At 34.4% G+C, this 22,896-nt stretch overlaps 1 protein-coding gene across 3 annotated transcripts in view; it reads left to right on the forward strand.

Annotated features, from left to right (window-relative positions):
• The window catches only part of ABCD2 (ATP binding cassette subfamily D member 2), a 116,556-nt gene that overhangs the window by 42,276 nt on the left and 51,384 nt on the right, over positions 1–22,896 (forward strand). For 2 of the 3 annotated variants that reach the window (XM_074325836.1, XM_019736340.2), the window contains exon 9: positions 1,999–2,124. In XM_074325836.1, coding sequence (XP_074181937.1) covers positions 1,999–2,124 — 126 coding nt within the window. Of the gene's footprint in view, positions 1–1,998; positions 2,125–8,412; positions 11,762–22,896 lie in introns of those variants that run through there. The other variant, XM_019736330.2, reaches the window with a different exon arrangement.

A 22,896-nucleotide genomic window follows, 5' to 3' on the forward strand; every position in this document is an offset into this window, starting at 1 on the left:
AGCTTAGATACTTTGCAAGGCTCACTCTTTTGATAATACACGAAAGAAAACAGAAGAAAGATCTGAGAAACAATATTATCTAATATTTTCTTAATTAAGTCAGTTCCAGATTCAAACTGTTGTTTAGCATTTTTAAGTACACACACACACACACACACACACACACGCACAAGTCCTGCCAAAGAAACAAAAGCGTGCGATCTATTTTACATCTGCTAGACTAGGGGTTGCTATGACAACAGAGTGTGACATATATTCTTCTTTTCTAATTGTAAAATGGCATCTTTTCTCTGTTTAGCTCAAAGCACTCTGAAAAATAAGACACAATATAATATGTTAATGAATGCAAAGAAATTTACCTAAAAAAGAAAATTTTACCCAAACCTCTCATATTTTAATGTGGAAAATTTTTAAATTCCTTTTTAAATTAATTTATTTTAATTATAATTGACATACAGTATAATATTAGTTTCAGGTGTACAACATAGTGGTTCAACATTTATTACCTTACAAAGTGATCACCACAATAAATCTCGTAAGTCTGTCACCATGCAGTTATTATGATGTCATTCACTCTATTTCCCTTGCTGTGCATTATCTCCCATGACTATTTTATAACTGGAAACCAAACCTCTTTCTTTTATACTGCCTTTTGTCCTTCCTCTTTTCCCCTTAAAAAAAAAAAAAAAAAAAAAAAATCATTCACAAAACAGTGATCAACTGAGACAAAGAAATAAATCTAAATACTTAAACCAGAACAGTAACCAAAAGCCAACCAGCAAATACATTTGTTGATGTCATGGGGAACCTGTAATGATCTTTTAGTTATTTGCATGGCGAGTGGTTATTCAAGTCAAATGGGGTGTTAAAGTTGCCTTTAACTCCTGGCTCTATGAGCCTGTACTACTCCCCACCTCCCCATACCCCAAATATGTAACAGAATCTCATTAAAAAGCAAATCCATCAGAAGCAACTTACAGTGCTAAGTAATTATATTTATGCTGAATGAGAAATTACTGCTGGTTTCAATTTTTATCTTTTCATTGTATTTTTTAAAAACAGATTATGTTCATGGCGGAAATTGTCCTAGTAAATACTTGATAATGATTTGCAACCCTGAAGTAAATAAGTGACAGTGCATGAGTTCACCTTTGGTCCTATTAACAAAGCTAAGTCATGTTGCTGAGTATCAAATACATACCTAACGTCCAGACAGGCTTGAAAGAAAACAGGTACAGGAGAAAGAAAGATAAGAATGGGGGGTAAGATGAAATGAACAGAATAAACAGAGGAAAATGGTGGCAAGTGATAGATGCCTCTGATAGTAGTGAAGAGAGTCAGTTCCAGAGTAAAAAATTGAGCTAGAAACAACAAAATCGTTGAGTACAATCAGAGAAATATTTACTGATTTTTTTTTCCCTAACAATTTGTTTATGAAGCATGGTTACAATGTTACCAGGTTTAACGCCCACTCTAAACTTATCAGATTAGGCATATTTAAATTTTGCATAGTCTTATAGCAACAAAATTCCATTAATAGTGATTAGGTATTCACATTGTTGATAAAATTATCTTCTCAGTAAATCTTTTCTAACGAGGTTGTGGTTTATTTGATAATTAGCTATCGTAATATATTTTTCATGTAATTAGTCAGGACCTTGTCACCAAGAAAACCTGCTGTCTGCAGGAAAATGCACTCAGTGACCTTTCCTATGCCTCATCTTTCCTATGCCTCACATTTATGATTCACCCATCTGCATAATAATATAGCTTATTGTACTATGAGCAGGTATTAGAAAATCAGTTTAAAATATAAGACGACTATGATGTTCTAGTCCAAAGGGGGAAGGAGGATGACTGCTCTTTTGCTTTATCATTTGTCATTTTAATAATGTCATAGACTTTTTGCTCCTTTAAAAAAGTTAACATTGCAATTCATACTGTTTGAATAAAGATATATTATTCAAATAGGAAAATCATTAATTTATTTTTTTAAAGACCAAAATACGCATTGCTGGATGAATGTACCAGTGCTGTCAGCATTGATGTTGAAGGAAAAATATTTCAGGCTGCAAAAGGGGCTGGAATTTCCTTACTGTCTATAACACACAGGCCTTCACTTTGGTAAGTGTTTCCAATGCAAATGTGTGATAGATCGTTTTTTCCTTATGTTTCTTAAAGAATAACTATTCTAAACTTTACACTATGACATTTCACTTATTTTCTATCTGTATTTGTGTCAGGTTGCATACTAGTAGTTTGGATACCCCAAACCTAGCATCATAACATTAATGTGCTATTTGAAAACTACCATCACATTCTAATAATCCTGAAAAGAAGTAGTAAAACTTGGTGATTTTTTTAACTGAAAATATTCATAATTCTGTAGCATGTACTGGAAAATAATATATAATTTTACATCATCTTTTTAGTTCTTTGTTCAAAATCCGGGGGTGGGGGGGGGAATACCACAACTTGGTACTTGGTATTCCTCCAAATGATTAAGTTGAAGAAGACACAGATTAAAAAAAAAAAAACAAAAAAAAAAACAGAAAACTTTTTTGTGTGTTTTGTTTTAAGGAAAAAATGAACGAAAATAATTCATAAATAATATTCCATAAAACCTCTTGGGATTTTTACCATCCCCCTACTTTCCATTGATTTATCATCATCATCATTATTGCTAATGCAGATTCAGCACCTATTCTCTACTAGGCTCATTTTAGTTAAACCTCATAACAACCCTAAAGAGAATAGTAGTCTAATTATTCCCACTTTACAGCTGAAGAAACTGAGAACTAGAAAAATGAGAAAAGTCACCATGATTACACTCTCCATACTGTAGGATCCTACTCTACATATTATAAGGAACTCAAAATGTATCTCATACACAAGCATAAAACACTGTTTCATTCCTATTACATTCCACTGTCTACTGCATTTTTGTTTAATCAATCAATATATTTTATTTTGACGTATTAGTAACTTCAGTGCACTCTATATCCTTGGCCTATTTCCTGAGGGACAGGCTGGCACATTCTGTAGCAGGTGGCTGATCTCATCCTATGCCAAAGCTGTCATCATGTACATGACTTGAAACCTAGACTAAGTAGCAAGCTTTATTTGAATTAACCCCTGAAGTCCTTATACACCTTTCACCTCATAGGGATGTTTAAACATTGTGAGTAAACCGAGTATTCACTTTAGATCAGAGTTCTTTGACTCTGAATTCTAGTTCTTTAGAGAAGATGATAATCTATTTTCACATTTCATTTAAACCTTTAGATTTTTCATAATTTTTCTTCCCCAGAGAGTTGACCTGAAAATAGAGCATTTTATGAAGTGACCCCTTTCTACTGAAATTTATGGTTTGTCTCTCTGTTGTTAAGATTTCATTGGCATCTGGTGGGATAGGACCCTGATTTGCTAATCTCTCCAGAGGCAGTCTTGATGTTGTCAAGGATAGAGTTAGGGTCCATGTCAATTAGTGTGATTCCTCTGACTTTTTCCTGGAGTAAACCAATAGGAACTGTATCTTTAAGACAGTAAAAACATTTGCCTGTAAATTCTCTGATTCAGGGATGACATAGAACCAGGTCAGAAGAACTCTTGAGCTCTTTCTGGTATGGACTTGTCACTTACAGACATGCTTCCTAATTGATGACATGTTGAGATAACATGGAGTTCTTTCTCAGTCCTGGTGGTTTTCTGACCTCTGTCAGTAGATTTATTATGCTATCCTGTCATTCATTTCTTTATTCAAGTAGCCTAGAGGCACTGGAAGCAGTCAGGCATTTTTTCAGAATTTAAGGAACAAATAAGTTGTTGTTTTTAAAGAGTTTTTTGGGTTTTTTGTTTTTTGGGGTTTTTTGTTTGTTTGTTTTTAGAGCAATTTTATGTTCACAGCAAAACTGAGAGAAAGGTACAGAAATATCCCATATACTTTCTGCCCTACACATGCAGAGCCTCCCCCATTGGCAACTTCCCCTACCAGAGTGGTACATTTGTTACAATTGATGAATCTATATTGACAGATGCATTATCACCAAAGTCCATAGTTTACTCTTACAGTTCACTCTTGATGTTGTACATTTAATGGGTTTGGACAAATTTATAACATGTATCTACCATTAGAGTGTTATACAGAATATTTTCATTGCTCTAGAAATCGTCTGTGCTCTGCCTATTCAACCCTCTGTTCTCCTAACTCCTAACTGATCTTTAATGTCACCCTAGTTTTGCCTTTTCCAGAGTGTCATATCGCAGGAATCATACAGTATTTAGCCTTTTCAGATTGGCTTTTTTTCACTTAGTAATATTCATTTACAGTTCTTCCGTGTCTTTTCATGGCTTGATAGCTCATTTGTTTTTAGCACTGAATAATACTTTACTGTTTGTATGTACACAGTCTATTTATCCATTCACCTATTGAGATATCTTGGTTGCTTCCAAATTTTAGCAATTATGAATAAAGCTGCTATAAACACTCATATGCAGGTTTTTGTGTGAGCATAAGTTTTCTCAACTTCTTTGGGTCAATAGCAAGGAGTGCAATTGCTGGGTCATATGGTAAAGAGTATGCTTAGTTTTGTAAGAAACTGTAAAACTGTCTGCCAAAGTGTCTGTACCATTTTGCATTTCCACCAGCAATGAAAGAGATTTCTTGTTGCTCCACAACCTTGTCAGCATTTGGTATTATCAGTGCTCTGGATTGTGGCCACTCTAATAGGTGTATAGTGGACAAATAATTTTTAAAGGAAATAACAGAATCCATAATTTTATGTCTTTTAATAAGAAAAGCATGTTTTTAATGGTACCTACTCACAGTACATTCCCACATAAAACTAAAAAATCATTTTAGTTCTACCTTATGCATTAGTTTAGTCATTTTAGCTTGTAGAACTCTATCATTTCTTTCTTTTTCTTTTTTTATTATTTGTGATTATCCTTGCTCCCCAGATGAGAAATTCTTATTTCTCCTGAAAAGATTTCAGAAGAGAGAAAAGATGTATTATATTTTCCCCATAAGAACAGATGGGTAATTTTTTATTGTAAAGATTAAAATTATTACCAGTATTTGAAGTGGTCAAAAATTATAGACGCTTATTAAATTATTTGATTCCTGAATACAATTATAGCTTTATAATTACCACTTTCCTGTGCTGTATCCTATTTGTGCAGGAAGTCTGCAGATTATTGCCAATGAACCTCAGTTAATATAATAGTTTCTTTTAAATTCCTCTAAGGTAAACCCCAAAATATTATTTAGCCTATAATCTAGAACACACCTTTGAATCTCAGATCCTAAAACACCTATTCAGTTCCTTCCATGTAGAAATCAAATAATGTTGTAGGACTGGAATGATGAGCTGAACCTTCCTTATATGTTGAAGATGGAAGTTGCCCAAGATCTAAATTACTGCATTCAAAAATTGCTCATGGTTGTAGATCCAAGGTTAGGAAGGCCCAAGAAAAGTTGAGAATGAAATAAACAAAACGATATTTTTACCAGTATGTCTCTTTCCTGTATGAACATTCTTCTGTTTTTCCATTACTTTTAGTTTTCATATTTTAATAGCAGTATTTTCACACTTTTAATTTTTTTTCCTTGACATTTCCTTACATTGTTTTCAATTTAATTTTTGTAAGGTCCCACTTGTTGGAAGGTGAAATTTTTGAACACTAAAGAAACTAAATATAGTAGATAACTCCAAAGTATATGGAAAAGATCATTACTCTCTTGTCATATGTTATCAAACACATGAACTTCAACCTTCAGCTTGAGAGTGATTTTACTCTTTTTTAAAAAAATTAGTTTCAGGTGTACAAAACAATGTAATAGTTAGACATTTATCATTTATATCCCTCACACAGTGATAACCCCTCTCCCCCCATCTACTACCCTACTACCCCTCTGACATCGCATATAGCCATTACATTTCCACTGTCTCTATTCCTAATGCTGTATGCCACTCCTTGTAACTATATATATATAATTGTGGTTGACATTCATTATTGTTCAGCTTCAACTTTCAGGTGTACAGTGCAGTGATCAGGCACCTACACCATCCCTGAAGTGGTCTCCCTAATGAGACAAGTGTCCATCAGATACCCTACAAAATCTTTACAACATTATTGATTACATTCCCCAAATTGACTTTCGTATCCCCGTGGCAATCTTGTGGTTACCAATTGTGCTTTCTGATCCCCTCACTTTCCCCCTTATCCCCACCCCTCACCCATCTAGCAACCCTCAGTTTTTTCTCTATAGCTCTGAGACAGTTTCTGATTAGTTCATTCATTTATTCTTTTTTTTTAGATTCTACATATAAGTGAGATCATATGGTATTTGTCTTTCTCTGTCTGACTTATTTCACTTAGCATAATGTTCTCTAGATCCATCCATACTCTTTTAGACATACTTGAACCCAGCTTAGTTTTACCATCTTGCAACATGTTAAAACCGTCCAATCAAAATAGGATGAAACCCAAATGCCCATCAAGTGATGAATAGATAAACAAAATATGCAATAGCATACAATGGAATATTATTCAGTCATAAAAACTGATGAAGTACAAATACATGCTACAACTAGATGAACTTTGAAGTCATTTTGTTAAGTGAAAGAATTCAGGCACAAATGGACACATAGCATGTTTCCCTGAAAATAAGACCTGGCCAGACAATCAGTTCTAATGCGTCTTTTGGAGCAAAAATTAATATAAGGCCCAGTATTATATTTCATATTATATTATATTATATTGACCTAGTATTATACTATACTATACTCGGTCTTACATAAGACCGGGTCTTACATTATAGTAAAATAAGACCGGGTCTTATATTAATTTTTGCTCCAAAGGACGCATTAGAGCTGATTGTCTGGTTAGGTCTTATTTTCGAGAAAATGCGGTAATTACCATCACTGTGAGAACACTTTGGGCTTACCACCCCAGGCTGACCTATGCCGAGTGTTGGGCTGTGATCTCTACACACAGAAAGAGGAAGCCATGGCCACCAGACCCCAGACCAATGAAGCTAGTGAAATGGAGAGGCATAAGGAGCCATTTCAAGGAATAGTGCTACTTGGTACACAGCTGGATATACTGATTTCTAAATATATAATATATTATGTGTAATATAAAATATACCGGGGGTGCTAAAAAAAATGTATACACATGACTTGTAGTCATCTTTTGTTATCGGTATTTATTACAATTTCAATACAGGTTTTTCTGTATAACCTTTAAAAAGTTTTTCTTTCCTCAGCTTCCTTTCCTTATTCCCATTCTGAGTATGCTTTGATATTAATTCAGTAGCCATACTGGGTTATGAAAAATTAAATAGATGCAACAGCATGTTTGTTTTTGCAATACATTCAGAATATGAAATAAATTTAAACTAAGCAATAGAATTTCTTAGAGATTAATGACTTTTGGAGTTAAAAAAAAACAAACAAAATCCCAAAATTTAACCTCTTGAGGGATTTTTTTTTTTTTTTTTTTTACATGGTGGCTTTCTCTTGTTTCTTTACATAGCTACAAAAAAGGGGTAAGACCTCTGAGGGGAAAAAAATTTCCTAAGTCAAAGCAATGAGTTAATGTAATCTTGTAGGTATAAAATTGTTGTGCATGTTTAACTTTCAAAGTCAGGCTTAAACCAGGAAATGGTTTACTTTTTATGTGGGAACTATAGTAAAATAAAATCCGAATTAATTTTTATTTATCTTGCCTGTAGACCTTACAGGTTGGAGGGAGCAGGATAGGGTAGAAAGAGTATAAGTTGTTCTAGTTTCTTTATTTTTTTATTTCTAATTTATTAACTGTTACAACTGAATAAGCAGTTGTTATTCTTGGTGTTACTTTCATTGTTATGCATATCTAGAAAAGCCTTTTGTTTTAGTATAAACTATGTTTTACTCAGAAAGGCCAATTACTATCATAAACAGTCCCCAAATATTAGGGGCTTAACATAATGAAAATTTGTTTCGGGCTAATATCACAGTTCAAATCAAGGGGTTTTGTTCCACAGTGTCAATCAGGGGATCCATTTTTGTTTTTATTTTGTTTGTTTTTTTATGTATTTTTTTCAGTTACAGTTGACATTCAATATTATTTTATATTAATTTCAGGTGTACAGCATAGTGTTTAGACATTTATATAATTTATGGAGTGATCCCCACGAATAGTCTAGTACCCACCTGGCACTATACATAGTTGTTGTAATATTATTAACTACATTCTTTATGCTGTACTTTATATCCCTGTGACTATTTTGTAACTACCAATTTGAAAATCAAATGTAAAATAGGCACCTTACTTAAAATTTACCTTTGGAAATCAATTAGAATGATAGTTAAAATGGCTTTTTACAATTACTGCTAATAATATTATTTTACTTTGATTATGCAGGAAATACCATACTCATTTATTACAGTTTGATGGTGAAGGAGGTTGGCGCTTTGAACAATTGGATACTGCAATCCGTTTAACACTGAGTGAGGAAAAACAAAAGCTAGAATCTCAGCTAGCTGGAATTCCCAAAATGCAGCAGAGACTCAATGAACTATGTAAAATTTTGGGTGAAGACTCAGTGCTGAAAACAATCAAACATGAAGATGAAACATCCTAATTTGTTTTGACATGCTTTAAAAGTTAGTTTTGAAGTAAAGGCGACAAGACACTGTTATAGTGCATGCATTGTGTTAAACTAAGCACAGAGAAAAATAGCAACAAGAAATATTTTATAAGATTTTAACATTAAGGAAATATATGATCTCACTTTTTAGAAGAAAATAAACCAATGCATTATGTAAGATTAGTCATTATGGCTTGTACTAATTCCTAGTGAAAGCCTAATTCACCTGTAAAACAGGATTTTCTAGGTGAATTCATTATGAATACCCAGTTTACTATGTGTATGTGATGTGTCTGCAGTTCTTAACAAACATGGGAGATATCTTGAGTGAGAATGAAACAACTTAAGAGCAGCATTTGGGTTGAAATCAGGTACATAAAATTAGAAGTTTGAATAACATTTCAGTCTGTATGGTTATTAGGTTTAATAGCTAGAATTCAGGTTTATCATTGCTAGTGATCAACTAAACCTGTATACAAAATATCGGACAGTTTGATAAATAATTTAAATATGAAAAAATTATTTTAATGGCAGTGGTTGAAAGAAAAAAGCATGCTATACATGTATAAAATGCCATATACTTTTTTTATTTTAGATTTTGATCACGTTAAGGTGAGAACATACCAAATTAGTTTTGATGAAAATATTACATATTTGTTAATAAACTCTTTCGTTTTTAAAAAGAGAATTGCCAATATACAAAAGAAGTATCCAAACAACGTTTGTCTCAGCCTGTTGCTTTGCTTGGCAGCATTATCTGTTGCAACTTCTGTCCAGAAATACTTAGCTTGTTTTTGTGCACAAAGGAGGAGTCTACCACATTTTTCAAATAGCAATACTATATTAGAATATAGGGATTCTCAGAATCACAATAGTAATGACAAATGGAACAGTACTTTACAGTTTACAATCCTCATTTACGTTATTGCATTTTCATCCTGTGGCAATCTTTTGAGGCATATATTATTTTTCCTAGTTTGCTTTTGAAAAAATTGACACTCAGACTTGCCCAAACTGTGCAGTTTATTTAGGGACAGATCCAGGGATCAAATGAAGTTCTGATTCCCTGGTTCAGTTCTATTTCCACTACATACTATCCTTGAAAGCTAACAGGGCTACAATATCAATAAAAGTTAGATGAGGTGTTGAAAGGAAAATAAATTTGGTAATGTTCCTGTTATTTGGTTACTGTTTACAAGATAGTGGAAATTAAGTACAAACTGGAAAAATCATTGGTCTGTGGTTTAAAATGAGCCAAGAAAGTTAGCAAATCTTTCAGTAACTATGCACTCATAATATTAACGTGCCTCTACAGCCAGCAATCAGAAGGGGAATTAATTGTGTTATAGGTAAATTTAATATTTATTCAACAAGAATCTGTATGGAATAGTCATAGGGAATAAATCTGATCTTTTCATGCACCTTGGAGTTTGAAGTACAAAAGGCAGGACTGGCATTTTAGTCTCTGACTGTCTATGCTACCGTATTGACGGACCAGGAAAAATGGTAATGATCAGTTGTTAGTGGTTTAGAATTTTATTTGCTTATTTAGACATAGGCATAATAGATGCTAAGTCAGCGATTCTCAGACTTTTTCAGGTGGTAGATTACCTGGAAGTCATTTATGATGACTGTAGTAGAACATCATGATATTTTCAGTTCTGCCATGCTAAGACATTTTTAATTATCAATAAATGTAACTATCTTATATGAAGTTGATCTTATAAAATCATAAACAGTACAGCTATTTAAGTTTTTCTTTTAGTATCATAGCTAACCATTTATTCATTTGTCAGTTACTACTACTTCCTTTAGAAAAGTGAGGCACGTATCAAAGGTTTAAAAAAAAATGCATGGAACCAAAACTTACACTTAATGAAAATTATCCATTAATCTTAACTTCTATGTTAGCAGTTATCCAGTTGATACTGCTGTAGGGACAAAATCTGAGGCAGGTGTCTTAAGTTAACTTTTAAATGTTTAAGACGAAAATGAAAAATCCTCATTTGAAACATGTACATAATTTTCATAATTTGAAAACAATCAAGCATTTAGGACCCAATATTTTATGTTTTGAAACTTTGAAAAGAATGCCAAAACAAATATTAGATTTATAATTAGCCCTTATTTAATATATCCTACCAATGAGCTGAAGTAAATAGGACTCATTACTTATAATGTACAGGATTCAAAGATTTTGTACTAAAATTTTGTACTAAAAGCTATACACTGCAATTTAAAAGTTGAAATTATAAGAGGAACATGTTTTCCATGAACTGTTTTGTGCCTATTTATTTTCTGAATTTTCTTCCAGGACCAATATACTCTAACTTGGAGGGGGGAAACTGTGATTTCAATCTGTATTTATGTACTATTTAACTGCTTCCGTGTTCTAATGCACGTACCATATTTTACTATTTTTACAGTTTTATGAAAAAAGTGAACAAGAGTAAGAAACTAAATAGCCATCTTTGTCTTTATATATAACAAGGAATAGATGACAAAAGGAAAAAGAAAGGATATTTCAATTTTCAAACTCCTTTTACCATTTTACGTATTTACCCAAACTTTTGACTTCTGTTTTTTTTTATTTTTGTTCGTCAAAGAAAGCTACAAGTTTCGAATGTGCTTTTTTGTCGTTGTTGTTACCTTTCAACCTTGGAAAATAAGCTGCATTCTGTGAAAATGTTGCATTATATTTCTACAGCATGTAGTGTTATGTCAAGCATGAGTCTAAAACAGTGTGTGTGTGCTTATAAATAATGTGTAAAAATCCCTCTCCAGTAATCTCAAGGAGAATGATATATTTACATTTGTTTACAATTGGAATGGTTTTCCCTTGATAGTAATTTGGTTTTTGTGTCAAATTTTGCTCTGCCAATGAAGGTATAAATGAACATATTAGTTTTTTATTTGAGACTTTGGTTCCAAGGATAATTTCATATTTGGCAGTACTCTTTGCCTATTAAAATCTGTTTGGAATAGTTTTTTGATTCCATAAGCCTAGAAAAATTTGTTACACGTTGGAACCCAAATCCAGAGAATGTTACATACTTCTGATATGTACAGAAAATTGTCATTGATTATTAACCATTGATTAAAAGAGATGCCTTTGAAACTTTATGGGCAATAATTATTCTCATTTAGAAGTGTAAAGTACTTTCACCTAACCCAGAGTATGTACAGTTCTGCTGATATACATTTAGGTATGACAACTATGTTTTAGAGTTGTACTGTTTGCCACAAGAGAAATTTCAGAGGGATGTATAAAACATTTTTATTAAAAGCAAATCCCTTCTTCAATATTGGTACCTTTCTTGATTACCAAGTACAGAATTTCTTCACAGTTTCTATTGTGAAATTTTCAAAACCAGTTACCTACACTTACAAGCAGGGATCGTGTTAATGAAAACAGATGAGAAAAGTGTCCTTAAAGGGAAAAGTCACTATGCAGCTAAACTAGAATGTGGCTATGGGTGAATACATTGTAATATAGACACCACCCAATGTGCAATTACTTGAGCTCAACGTTCCTTTTGAATGTCTTCATCATCATGAGAAAAATTTGATTAACCAAAGGAATTACAAATTATCCCAGTAGTAGAAAATGCCCTATCTCTATATTGTAAATGACTCTTGAGTATCTGTCTACATACACCTGAGTTACAAGTTGTATGGTGCACAACCTCGTGAAGTACTATGCACAATAGTCTCCAAGGAGTTGCTTAAATATTTATTTTCTTTATTAATTCAACACACTTACTTATTAAGTACCAACCTATGCCAGTCACTGTGCTAGGTTCTAGGAATAAATAAAATATTATCCCTGTCCCAAGAAGCTTACAGTCCATTGAAAATTAGGAAAAGAAGTACCCTCAGTAACAGAAAAAGTCAATAGGTACTATTTATTATTTACCAAGTAGGCACAAAGCATTACATATACAATGAGATGAAAGTTAAGACAGAAAGGTTAAGTAATGCATCCAACCTCTCACAGCTACAAAGACATAGAGCTGAAATGTGAACCTAGTAATATTTGATTACAAAGCCTATGCAACTCGCCATCACCTTCCTTTTAATTAGTTTAGGTCAGTTTTCATTATTACTGTTTTTAATTCTAAAGTTGTAAGTATATTTTTAACTGGTTCAAGGTTTCTGATTAACCAAACAGATGTATTTTTCCATCCGAAAAGGAAATTTGTATAGACTTTATACAAAATACATTTTTCATTGTTTTTATTATAAATGATGGATGTGGTCCTATGAGAGGATAACAAAGGGCAAATTTTCATCGTTTGAGGAAGAAATGCTCAAACTGGTTAACATTCATTCATTCAGTAAATAATTATTGACATATTCAAGATACCAGTTATTGTGCTAGGTACTCAAAAGTGAACAAGACAGACCTGGTCTCAGCCCTCATGAAACATTTTAGTACATCAATACTAAACAATTGTATTCCTGTTAAGAGTTGTGGTCCCATCTAAGTGGCATATTTGTTTTGTGGTATCTTCTCAGTTCTTCTATTTCCTGACTAAGACCACTCTGTTACAATATTTCAGCGATAACCATTGTCTGGCAACAGGATTCCCTTAATTATACACGTAAGGGCTTCGTAATCCTCATGCCCTCCAACTTGGCATGAATTACAAGGTCCGATAAAAGCAGTCTATAGGACTATATCATCCTTCACCAGTAGGTGCTCCCACACATTGAGCATTTTGTCTTGAAACCTGAGAAACATTAGCTTCTCAAGTTCCGATCACGTAAAGTGAGCCAGTTTTGTGCAATGAAAAGTATCCCTCCTGTGTTAACACAAAATGCAGATAACTGTAGAAGGGAAGTTCTAAACAGCAAAAAAAAAAAAAAAAATCATCATAAGTGAATACACAAGACTTCCAAATTTAAACACATTTAAAATTATATGCTCTATCTCAGTACTTGTGACCTAATGTAGAAAATAAGGTGCTTTGGTATTCACCTTATGTGTTTTTATGTGATTCAATACCTATAAAATATAATGTGCAGTAATCAAGTAATGCAATATTAAACATTAATATTCACTTGGCTCTATCATTTAGTTATAGTTTGATCCACATTTAATAGGAGGCAACCTTATATATCAGATAATTTATTTTCATATATTGAATACATTAAATTTAGTAATAAAAATGTATCTAACCTAGACATTACACAAATGTATAAAACTAGAAAAGTGTACACTAGAAAAATGTATTAGGACTCACAAGGGGGTGGGGCAAAAGAGAATCGTATGGGAAAGCTAATATAATGGGAACTTTTGCAACATGCCAATATTAATAATTCAAAAGTGATAAAGACTGATAAAGCACGTTTCAAAGTCCCCTTTTTAGGCTAGCTTGTTGCTCAATATAAAACAAGTTTCCAAGATCCATGTAGGTGGGGTTTAGAGAAATGAGGTTAATGTAGATCCAAGCAGATACATATTTCTCTCGAAACCTAACACACACATACACACACAACGTCTTAAAAGTTTAATCCAAAAGAGCATGACAATTTAGAGGACTTAAATAACTGAAGAATATTTTTACTGTGATAAACACATAAAATTGACCATCTTAACATTTTCAAGTATATGGTTCAGTAGTGTTAAGTACGTTCACGTTGTTGCAGATCTCCAGGATTTTTTCATCTTACAAATCTGAAACTCGATATCCATTAAACAACTCCCCTTTTCTCCCTTCCCCAGCCACTGGTAACTACTATTCTTTCTGTTTCTTTGAATGTAACCACATTAGCTATCTCATCTAAGGCTAATCATACAGAATTTGTCTTTCTGTGACTGGCTTATTTCACATAGCATAATGTCTTCAAGATTCACTCATGTTGTGTGTGGCATGTGACAGGATTTTCTTCCCTTTTAAAGCTGAATAATATTCCATTGTATGTATAGACCACATTTTGTTTATCCATTCTTCCATTGATAGAATGGGTTGCTTTGAACTTCGGGCTATTATAAATACTGCTGCTAAAACATGGGTGTACAAATATCCCTTCAAGACCCAGCTTTCAGTTCTTTTGGATGCATACCCAGAAGTGGGATTGCTGGATCATATGGTAGTTCTATTTTTATGTTTTTGAGGAGCCTCCATAGTGGTTGTTGCACTATATTACATTCCCACCAACAGTACATAAGGGGTCCAATTTCTCCACATCCTTGCCAACACTTGATATTTTCTGTTATTTTTTATAGTAGCCATCCTAATGAGTGTAAGAATAATTGCATTTCGGTTTTGATTTGCATTTCTCTGATGATTAGTGATGTTGAGCATCTTTTCATATGCTGGTTGGCCACTTGTATATCTTCTTCGGATATGTGTCTATTCAAATCCTTTGCCTGAAGAATTTTTTTTTTTTATTAAAATGTATTTTGGTGTTCAAGGCCTACCATGATCTGGCCCCAATCTGTTTCCTTTGCTTTCAAAACGTCTCCCCTTACCCTGCCTCCATTTCTCTGCTCTTAGTCATCTTGGCTGGAGATGGCAAGTGTTCCCTTTTACTTTCTCTCTTTTCATTTTATTTTCTCAGTCAGGAATGTCTTTCATTCACCATCTTCTCTACTAAAACCTTATCTAGATTTAAGGATGTTTTAAATGACTCCTGGTTATATATAGCTTTTTCTTTGTTTATGCTTACAGTGTACTTTATTTGAAACGCTATTGTTACATATATGACATGCTACATTTTATCATTTATTTGTGTACCTGTCTTCTCCATTTGTTCATTCATGTATTCATTGGTCACACAGTCTTCCCAGACTATTTAAATAAAATAGCCCTCAACCAGTTCCTGTCATATCAGTCAGTTTTATTTATGTAACTTGTTATTTCTCCATTTATGTTCACTTATTTTTTTAGTGGATTCTCTCTGCCTATTACCATTGCCCTCCTTAGACTGTACGCTCTGTGGGCCAGGATTCTTGTGTATCTCATTTACTGCAGAAAATCATTCTGCACCTAGAATAATGCATGGCAGATGGGGGACACTTAAAGAGCATTTGTTCAATAGGTGCATAAATGAATAAGTGAGCGAATGAATACAAATAGAAGAAAAGAACAAATACATGAGTGAAAGAATGAAAATGAATTTGAGGAGGAATGACTTCACCAAGGGAGAGAGATAGAAAGTGCACTCTCTCCTTCATGTCTTTGTTATTCAAGGCACAGTGACGGGTAAAACAATAATGCACTTTTTTCTTTTCTGCTGAAAGAAAAATTGAGCATCTCGTACTATGGGCTCCATCCATTTCCCCTCCGCCTCTAAAGTTAAGAAGTGATATATGTGTTTTAATCCTCCTAACAGGATGCTGATGATAAATGTTTCAAAATAATTTCTTCTAATTCACTGATTGAGCAGAAATTCCATATCACATCAAGTGTCTAACTGGACAACCTAGCTCCATGTTTTCTCTCTCTCTAAGATCCTACGTGTATACATCCTCTTTCTGCTACTCTGGGTAGTTCTCAACACCCTTGAAGTCATGTAGAATAGGCCCAGAGAGTCATAGGTACGAATTATTGTCTATATGAACTATACCCTCATTTTCATCGATCCCAGTGACCATAAAGAGGTGTTTCTTCAAATCAGGGTCATGAATAGACTTTTACCTTCTGTAATGTTTATAGAAAATTCAATACCCACAGAACAACTCTATACTAATGACCACTGGACTCCTGACAATAAGAACAAGAGTCATTTCAAAGCAGAAAGCAAATGTCAATCCCAACCCATAGCAGAGCCTGTTAGAATGCAGCGCCTCTTCTCTCCTCACCACAAGCCTGAGGTATAGGGTATGTTGCGCAGTGACTAAGAGCCCAGGCTCTGGAGAAAGACTCCTTGGTTGAGTCCTGCCTCTGTCACCTCCCTGCTCAGCATGTTACTTAACCTCTCCATGCCTCAGGTTTCTCATTTTTAAAGTGGAGATAATGATGGTACTTAATTCATAATGTGCTATGAGAATTAAATGTATTGATATTTATAAAGTGCGTAGGAGACAGCTTGCCACATCTTTATAGTTATTACTATCTGTGTATATATTGGTATGGGTTATTTAAATAAAAATCTAATCACCACCCTTTAGGAAATGGTTGGTTTTGATTGAGTTATGGAAGAGGGAGGTATAATTTACCTGGGACGAGTGGTCCTTTGGGTTGAGAGACCACAAGTGTGAGTGGCTAAAAGACAACTAGCTCATGTCTGATGCATAGTAGTCACTCAATATATGTGGAATAAATGACTGAATGAATAAATAAATGAGGTATTAACAGAAGAAAGAGAAAGGGAGATAAACACATGCCAAAGACAAAACTGCTTTCTTTGCAATTTTGCCAAGGGTCCAAATGCTAGGTGGCATGTCACTGAAATTGTATGGGCTTGCTATGTTTGCAATGGGTCCCATTGTTTACTAAAGCCTGAAATTATGTATAAACTGATATATCAAAAAAGCTGAAACAGTACTCTTCCTCTCAATTTACTTTCTCTGGTCCCAATGTGCCTGGTCCATATACAATTATAGTGTGTCCACTTCATTTTTATTTTCCCCATACAATGCAAAAGGAAAGAGGACATGAGACGGAGAAAGGGATTTTGAGAAACAGAATAATGAAAAGAAAGATAAAAAGAAGGAAGAGGAAATGGTAATGTATGATATGGTTGCAGTGACAATGGAAAGTATGCTTAAAAGGAGCTGAGTAAAGTAATTCTGGAAACTTATGACCTACGCCATGCGAGCCTCTATCATCTTACTTTCTCAGGTAAATTTGCATATTCCCAGGGAACCCTAGGACAGGTGCTTATTGAAGATCCTCTTTCTTTATGATGAAGATAGAAAATTGGGATTTCTCACAACCTCTTCACGATCTATTTTGAACTATCATATTGCTCCCAAACTCTACTGATCACACCCATTTGGCAAACTTCCAACCATGTGTGATCGTAATCACCCGTCCTCGTCATGCCTGGACAAGAGCAGCTGCGTGCAGCTGGAGCAAGTCACTCTTCAGGGTACATCTTCACTATAAATTCATGATCATCAACTTCAAAATAGTTTTCAGTACTATTCACTCTCCCACTCTCCACAGCTACTTTCTCGAACTTTCACTGCTCTCTGGACAGTCCAGCCCTCCCTCCCTCCTTTCTCACAGCTGGTCTTTGACTGACCCTTTCTGCTACCAAACATGAAAATGTAACTTTATTTTCATCCATTTTATCCTTTGTCCTTTCTCATAGAGGACGGCTTCTTTTGTTTCTTAAATCAGTGGCTCCTAAGGAGTCACCCTGGCCACCCCGTCATTCCTCACACTCCATATCTAATTTACCACCAAATCCTGTGCCTTTTGCCTCCTAAATAATAGCTCTCGAATAAGTTTCCTTTCCGCCTTCACCACATTGGCAAAGCTCAAGGGGAAAATTGGTTTCTCCCACTTGGACTACATTGCCATTGCTTCCTAACTGATCTCACTGTATACAGTCAGGGAGATTCTACCAATGTATTCCTAAAAAAAGAAAAAGTTTAAAAATGTTTTTCAGTGTGATATTACACATATATTGAAAACTGCACAAAACTAAATATATAAGTTTTGGTCAATTAACTTTGCGAGCTCATCCTAGAAACAGTCACATACCTCATTGCTGAGTATCACTGTGGTCACCTTGGAAGTACTCCCCTAGGGAAGCTATGCACCGACACCAGTGCCGAGTCCACCCTTCAAAGTAATTTTGAACTCTTTCTGGAATGGCCATCAGAGCTGTCATTGTATTACCCTTGATGTCCTGATGTCATCAAAATGTCTTCCTTTCAATATTTCCTTTATCTATGGGTAAAGAAAGAAGTAATTGGGAGTCAGATCAGGTGAGTAGGGAGGATGTTCCAATACAGTTATTTGTTTACTGGCTAAAAACTCCCTCACAGACAGTGCTGTATGAGCTGGTGCATTGTCGTGATGTAAGAGCCGTGAATTGTTGGTGAAAAGTTCAGGTCATCTAACTTTTTCACGCAGCCTTCTCATCACTTCCAAATAGTAAACTTGGTTAACTGTTTGTCCGGTTGGTACAAATTCATAATGAATAATCCCTCTGACATCAAAAAATGGTTAGAAACATCGTTGCAACAAGTTTGCGAACTTCATTGTCAGACCTGACACAGCACAATATATTAATGCAAATCCAACACCTGTTTAAACAGGTTAATAAAGAGGGCATTGCCGCCACTGCAAAAACCCACCTAAAGCCCCCTTCTAATCACTAGTGCCATTTCCCCTACTCCTAGTATAACCACTATCTTGACTTCTTACACCACATATTAGATTTGGCTTCCTATTACTTTATACAAGTAGGGTCATACTGCATGTATCTTACTGTGTCGGACTTCCTTCGTTTAACATTAAGTGCATGAAATTCATCTGTGTTGTAGTGCATAGTCACAGTTTGTCCATTCCCATTTTTGTATAGTAATCCATTGTATACTTACACCACTATTTAGTTATTCATTCTACTCATGATGAACATTTGTTCTGTTTCTAGTTTAGGGTTATAAACATTTTTATACATGCCTCATGCTACACATGTGCATGTGTTTCTCCTCAGCCCACCCATGCTAGTCACATATCCAGAGAGACATGATATCTTCTTTTTCTGTCTTTCAGAAAATGGTTTGAAAGTAAGGAAACTTTCAAGAGAAAATGAAATGTATTTATTAACTATAGATATATAGAGGTAGTGATTTAAAAAATACAAAATTACTTCTTCATATATGTTTAAATATCGAGTTCCCTCATATTTAAAATTGTGTTGTATTAGATATTTTTTCTAATGTTTCTTCCACATTTTATGATTATTTAATTCCCCTAGATTATTTTTTTCTTTAAATTAAAGTTTATTGGGGTGACAATTATTAGTAAAGTTACATAGATTTCAGGTGTACAATTCTGTAATACATTATCTATATCTCACATTGTGTTCACCACCCAGCGTCAGTTCTCCTTCCATCACCATATATTAGACCCTTTTATCCTCTTCTAGAGCCCTCCTCCCCCTTATCGTCTGGTAACCCCTAAACTATTGTCTATGTATATGAGTTCTTTTCCTTCATTTGTTTGTCTTGTTCTTTTGTTGTTTTTGGTTTATATACCATATATCAGTTAAATCATATGGTTCGTTACTTTTTCTGTCTGACTTATTTCGCTTAGCATTATAATCTCAAGATCCATCCATGTTGTCACAAATGGTCCTATTTCATCTTTTCTTACCGCCGTATAGTATTCCATTGTGTATATATACCACAACTTCTTTATCCATTCATCTATTAAAGAACATTTTGGTTGTTTCCATGTCTTGACCACCATAAATAAAGCTGCAATGAACATTGGAGCACATTTGTCTTTATGGTAAATGTTTTCAGATTTTTTTGGTAGATACCCAGGAGAGGGATTGCTGGGTCATATGGCAATTCTATTCGTAATTTTTTGAGGAACCGCCACACTGCCTTCCATAGTAGCTGCACCAATCTGCATTCCCACTAATACTGTATGAGGGTTCCTTTTTCTCCACAGCCTCTCCAACACTTGTCACTATTTGTCTTGTTGATGACAGCCATTCTGACTGGGGCGAGGTGATATCTCCCTGTGGTTTTTATTTGCATTTCTCTGATGATTGGTGATGTTGAGCATTTTTTCATATGTCTATTGGCCATTTGTATGTGCTTTTTGGAGAAATATCTCTTCAGGTCTTCTGTCCATTTTTCAGTTGGGTTTTTTTTTTGTTGTTGTTGAGTTGTATGAGTTCCTTGTATATTTTGAATTTTAGTCCCTTATCAGTGGCGTTGTTTGCAAAAATCTTCTCCCATTCGGTAGGTTGCCTCTTTATTTTGTTGATGGTTTCTTTTGCTCTGTGGAAACTTTTAAGTTTGATATAGTCCCATTCATTTATTTTAGCTTTTACTTCCATTGCTTTTGGAATCAAATTCATAAAATACTCTTTGAACCCAAGGTCCGTAAGTTTAGTACCTATGGTTTCTTCTATGCAGTTTATTGTTTCAGGTCTTATGCTTAAGTCTTTGATCCTTTTGAATTAATTTTGGTACATGGTGACAGATAGCAGTCCACTTTCATTCTTTTGCATGTGGCTTTCCAGTTCTCCCAGCACCATTTATTGAAGATGCTGTCTTTTCTCCATTGTATGTTTTTGGCTTCTTTGTCAAAAATTGTCTGTCCATATTTATGTGGGTTTATTTCTGGGTTCTCAATTCTATTCTATTAGTCTATGTGTCTGTTTTTCTGCCAATACCATGCTGTTTTGATTACTGTTACCCTGAAGTACAAGCTAAAGTCAGGGAGTGTGATACCTCTAGCACTGTTCTTTTTTCTTAGGCTTTTTTGCTTTGGCTATTCAGGGTCTTTTGTGGTTCCATACAAATCTGTGATTTGTATGATTTTTTTGTTCTATTGCTTTAAAAAATGCCATTGGGGTTTTGATGGGGATTGCATTCAATCTGTATATTGCTTTGGGTAATACGGCCATTTTAACTATGTTGATTCTTCCAATCCATGAGCACGGAATGTCTTTCCATTTCTTTGTGTCTTCTTCAATTTCTTTTTAAAATGTCTTATAGTTTTCAGCATATAGGTCTTTCACATCCTTGGTTAAGTTCATTCCTAGGTATTGTATTCTTTTTGTTGCAATTGCAAAAGGAATTGTTTTTTTAATTTCTTTTTCTGAGATTTCATTGTTAGTGTATAGGAATGCAATGGACTTTTGTATGTTGATTTTGTAGCTGGCAACTTTACTGTATTCATTGATTGTTTCTGATAGCTTTTTGGTGGAGTCTTCAGGGTTTTCTATATATAGCATCATGTCATCTGCAAAGAGTGACAATTTAACTTCTTCATTCCCAATTTGGATGCCTTTTATTTCTTTCTCTTGCCTGAGTGCTCTAGCGAGGACTTCCAACACTATGTTGAAAAGCAGAGTGATAGGGGACAGCCCTGTTGTGTTCCTGAACGTAGAGTAAATGGCTTTAGTTTTTCACCATTAATTATGATATTAGCTGAGGGGTTGTCGTATATAGCCTTTATTCTGTTAAGGTATTTTTCTTCTATACCTATTTTATTAAGTGTTTTAATCATAAATGGGATGTTGTATCTTGTCAAATGCTTTTTCTGCATCAAATGATATAATCATATGATTTTAGTCCTTTATTTTGTTTATGTGATGTATCACATTGATGGATATGCGTATTTTGAACCATCCTTGTGCCCCTGGGATGAACCCCACTTGGTCGTGACGAATAATCTTTTTAATGTATTGTTGCGTTCCATTTGCTAGAATTTTGTTTAGGATTTTTGCTCTGTATTCATCAGAGATATTGGTCTGTAGTTTTCTTTTTTGTGTGTTGTCATTACTAGGCTTTGGTATCAGGGTAATGTTGGCCTCATAAAATCAGTTAGGGAGTATTGTCTCCTCTTCAATTTTTTGAAGAGTAGATTATTTAATTTTTATCCTCTGATTTCCAACATGGTCAGTGTGAGTGGAATTTTATCTTATTATGTAGCCCTCTAGTGGCTAAAATTTAAAAGGCGCACAATATTAAGAAAGAAAAAAAAATTGTAATTGTTCCAGAGGAAAAAAACATTCGTTTAGAGAAGAAAACAGTCCAGAGAGGACTAAAAGTAAGTGAACTACAGAAGGAGAGGGAAATTAAATGAGAGGTCAGGGTTAGGCAGTGTGAAATAGGTAGATGAGAAGGAGATAAAGAGTCAATATTTTCTTAGCAGACATTGTACTATAAACTTTTCATGTATTTTCTCAATTAATCTTCACAAAAACTCTATGAAGAGGGTACTATCACTACTTTACAGGTCAAGCATTTGAGGCTCAGAGTATGAAATAAAATGCCCGAATCATACAATTTGAAATTTGTATTCCACGGTTTAGAATTTTATTCCAAAATCTGTGCCCTCAAATATCAAATGAAGTTGGAAACATTGCAGATTAGTTACATAGATGGAAGTTTTCCTTTATCCCTTATAGGGTTGCAACTTCCTGTTGGCTCAACAACTAGACGAGCAGGGGTATGACAGATGGATGTCCCAGGGCCACCACCCTACCACACACCTGTTTACCTACTTATGCTTCTTGTGGAACTGGAAGTAAGGGGTGGAGTTCGCTGATGACGCCCAGGTTCATAATTCGAACCATGATGCGTTAACAAGTGGGTGGAGGGA

Source organism: Rhinolophus sinicus, linkage group LG02 (assembly GCF_036562045.2).
Source record: "Rhinolophus sinicus isolate RSC01 linkage group LG02, ASM3656204v1, whole genome shotgun sequence".
Lineage (NCBI taxonomy): Eukaryota > Metazoa > Chordata > Mammalia > Chiroptera > Rhinolophidae > Rhinolophus > Rhinolophus sinicus.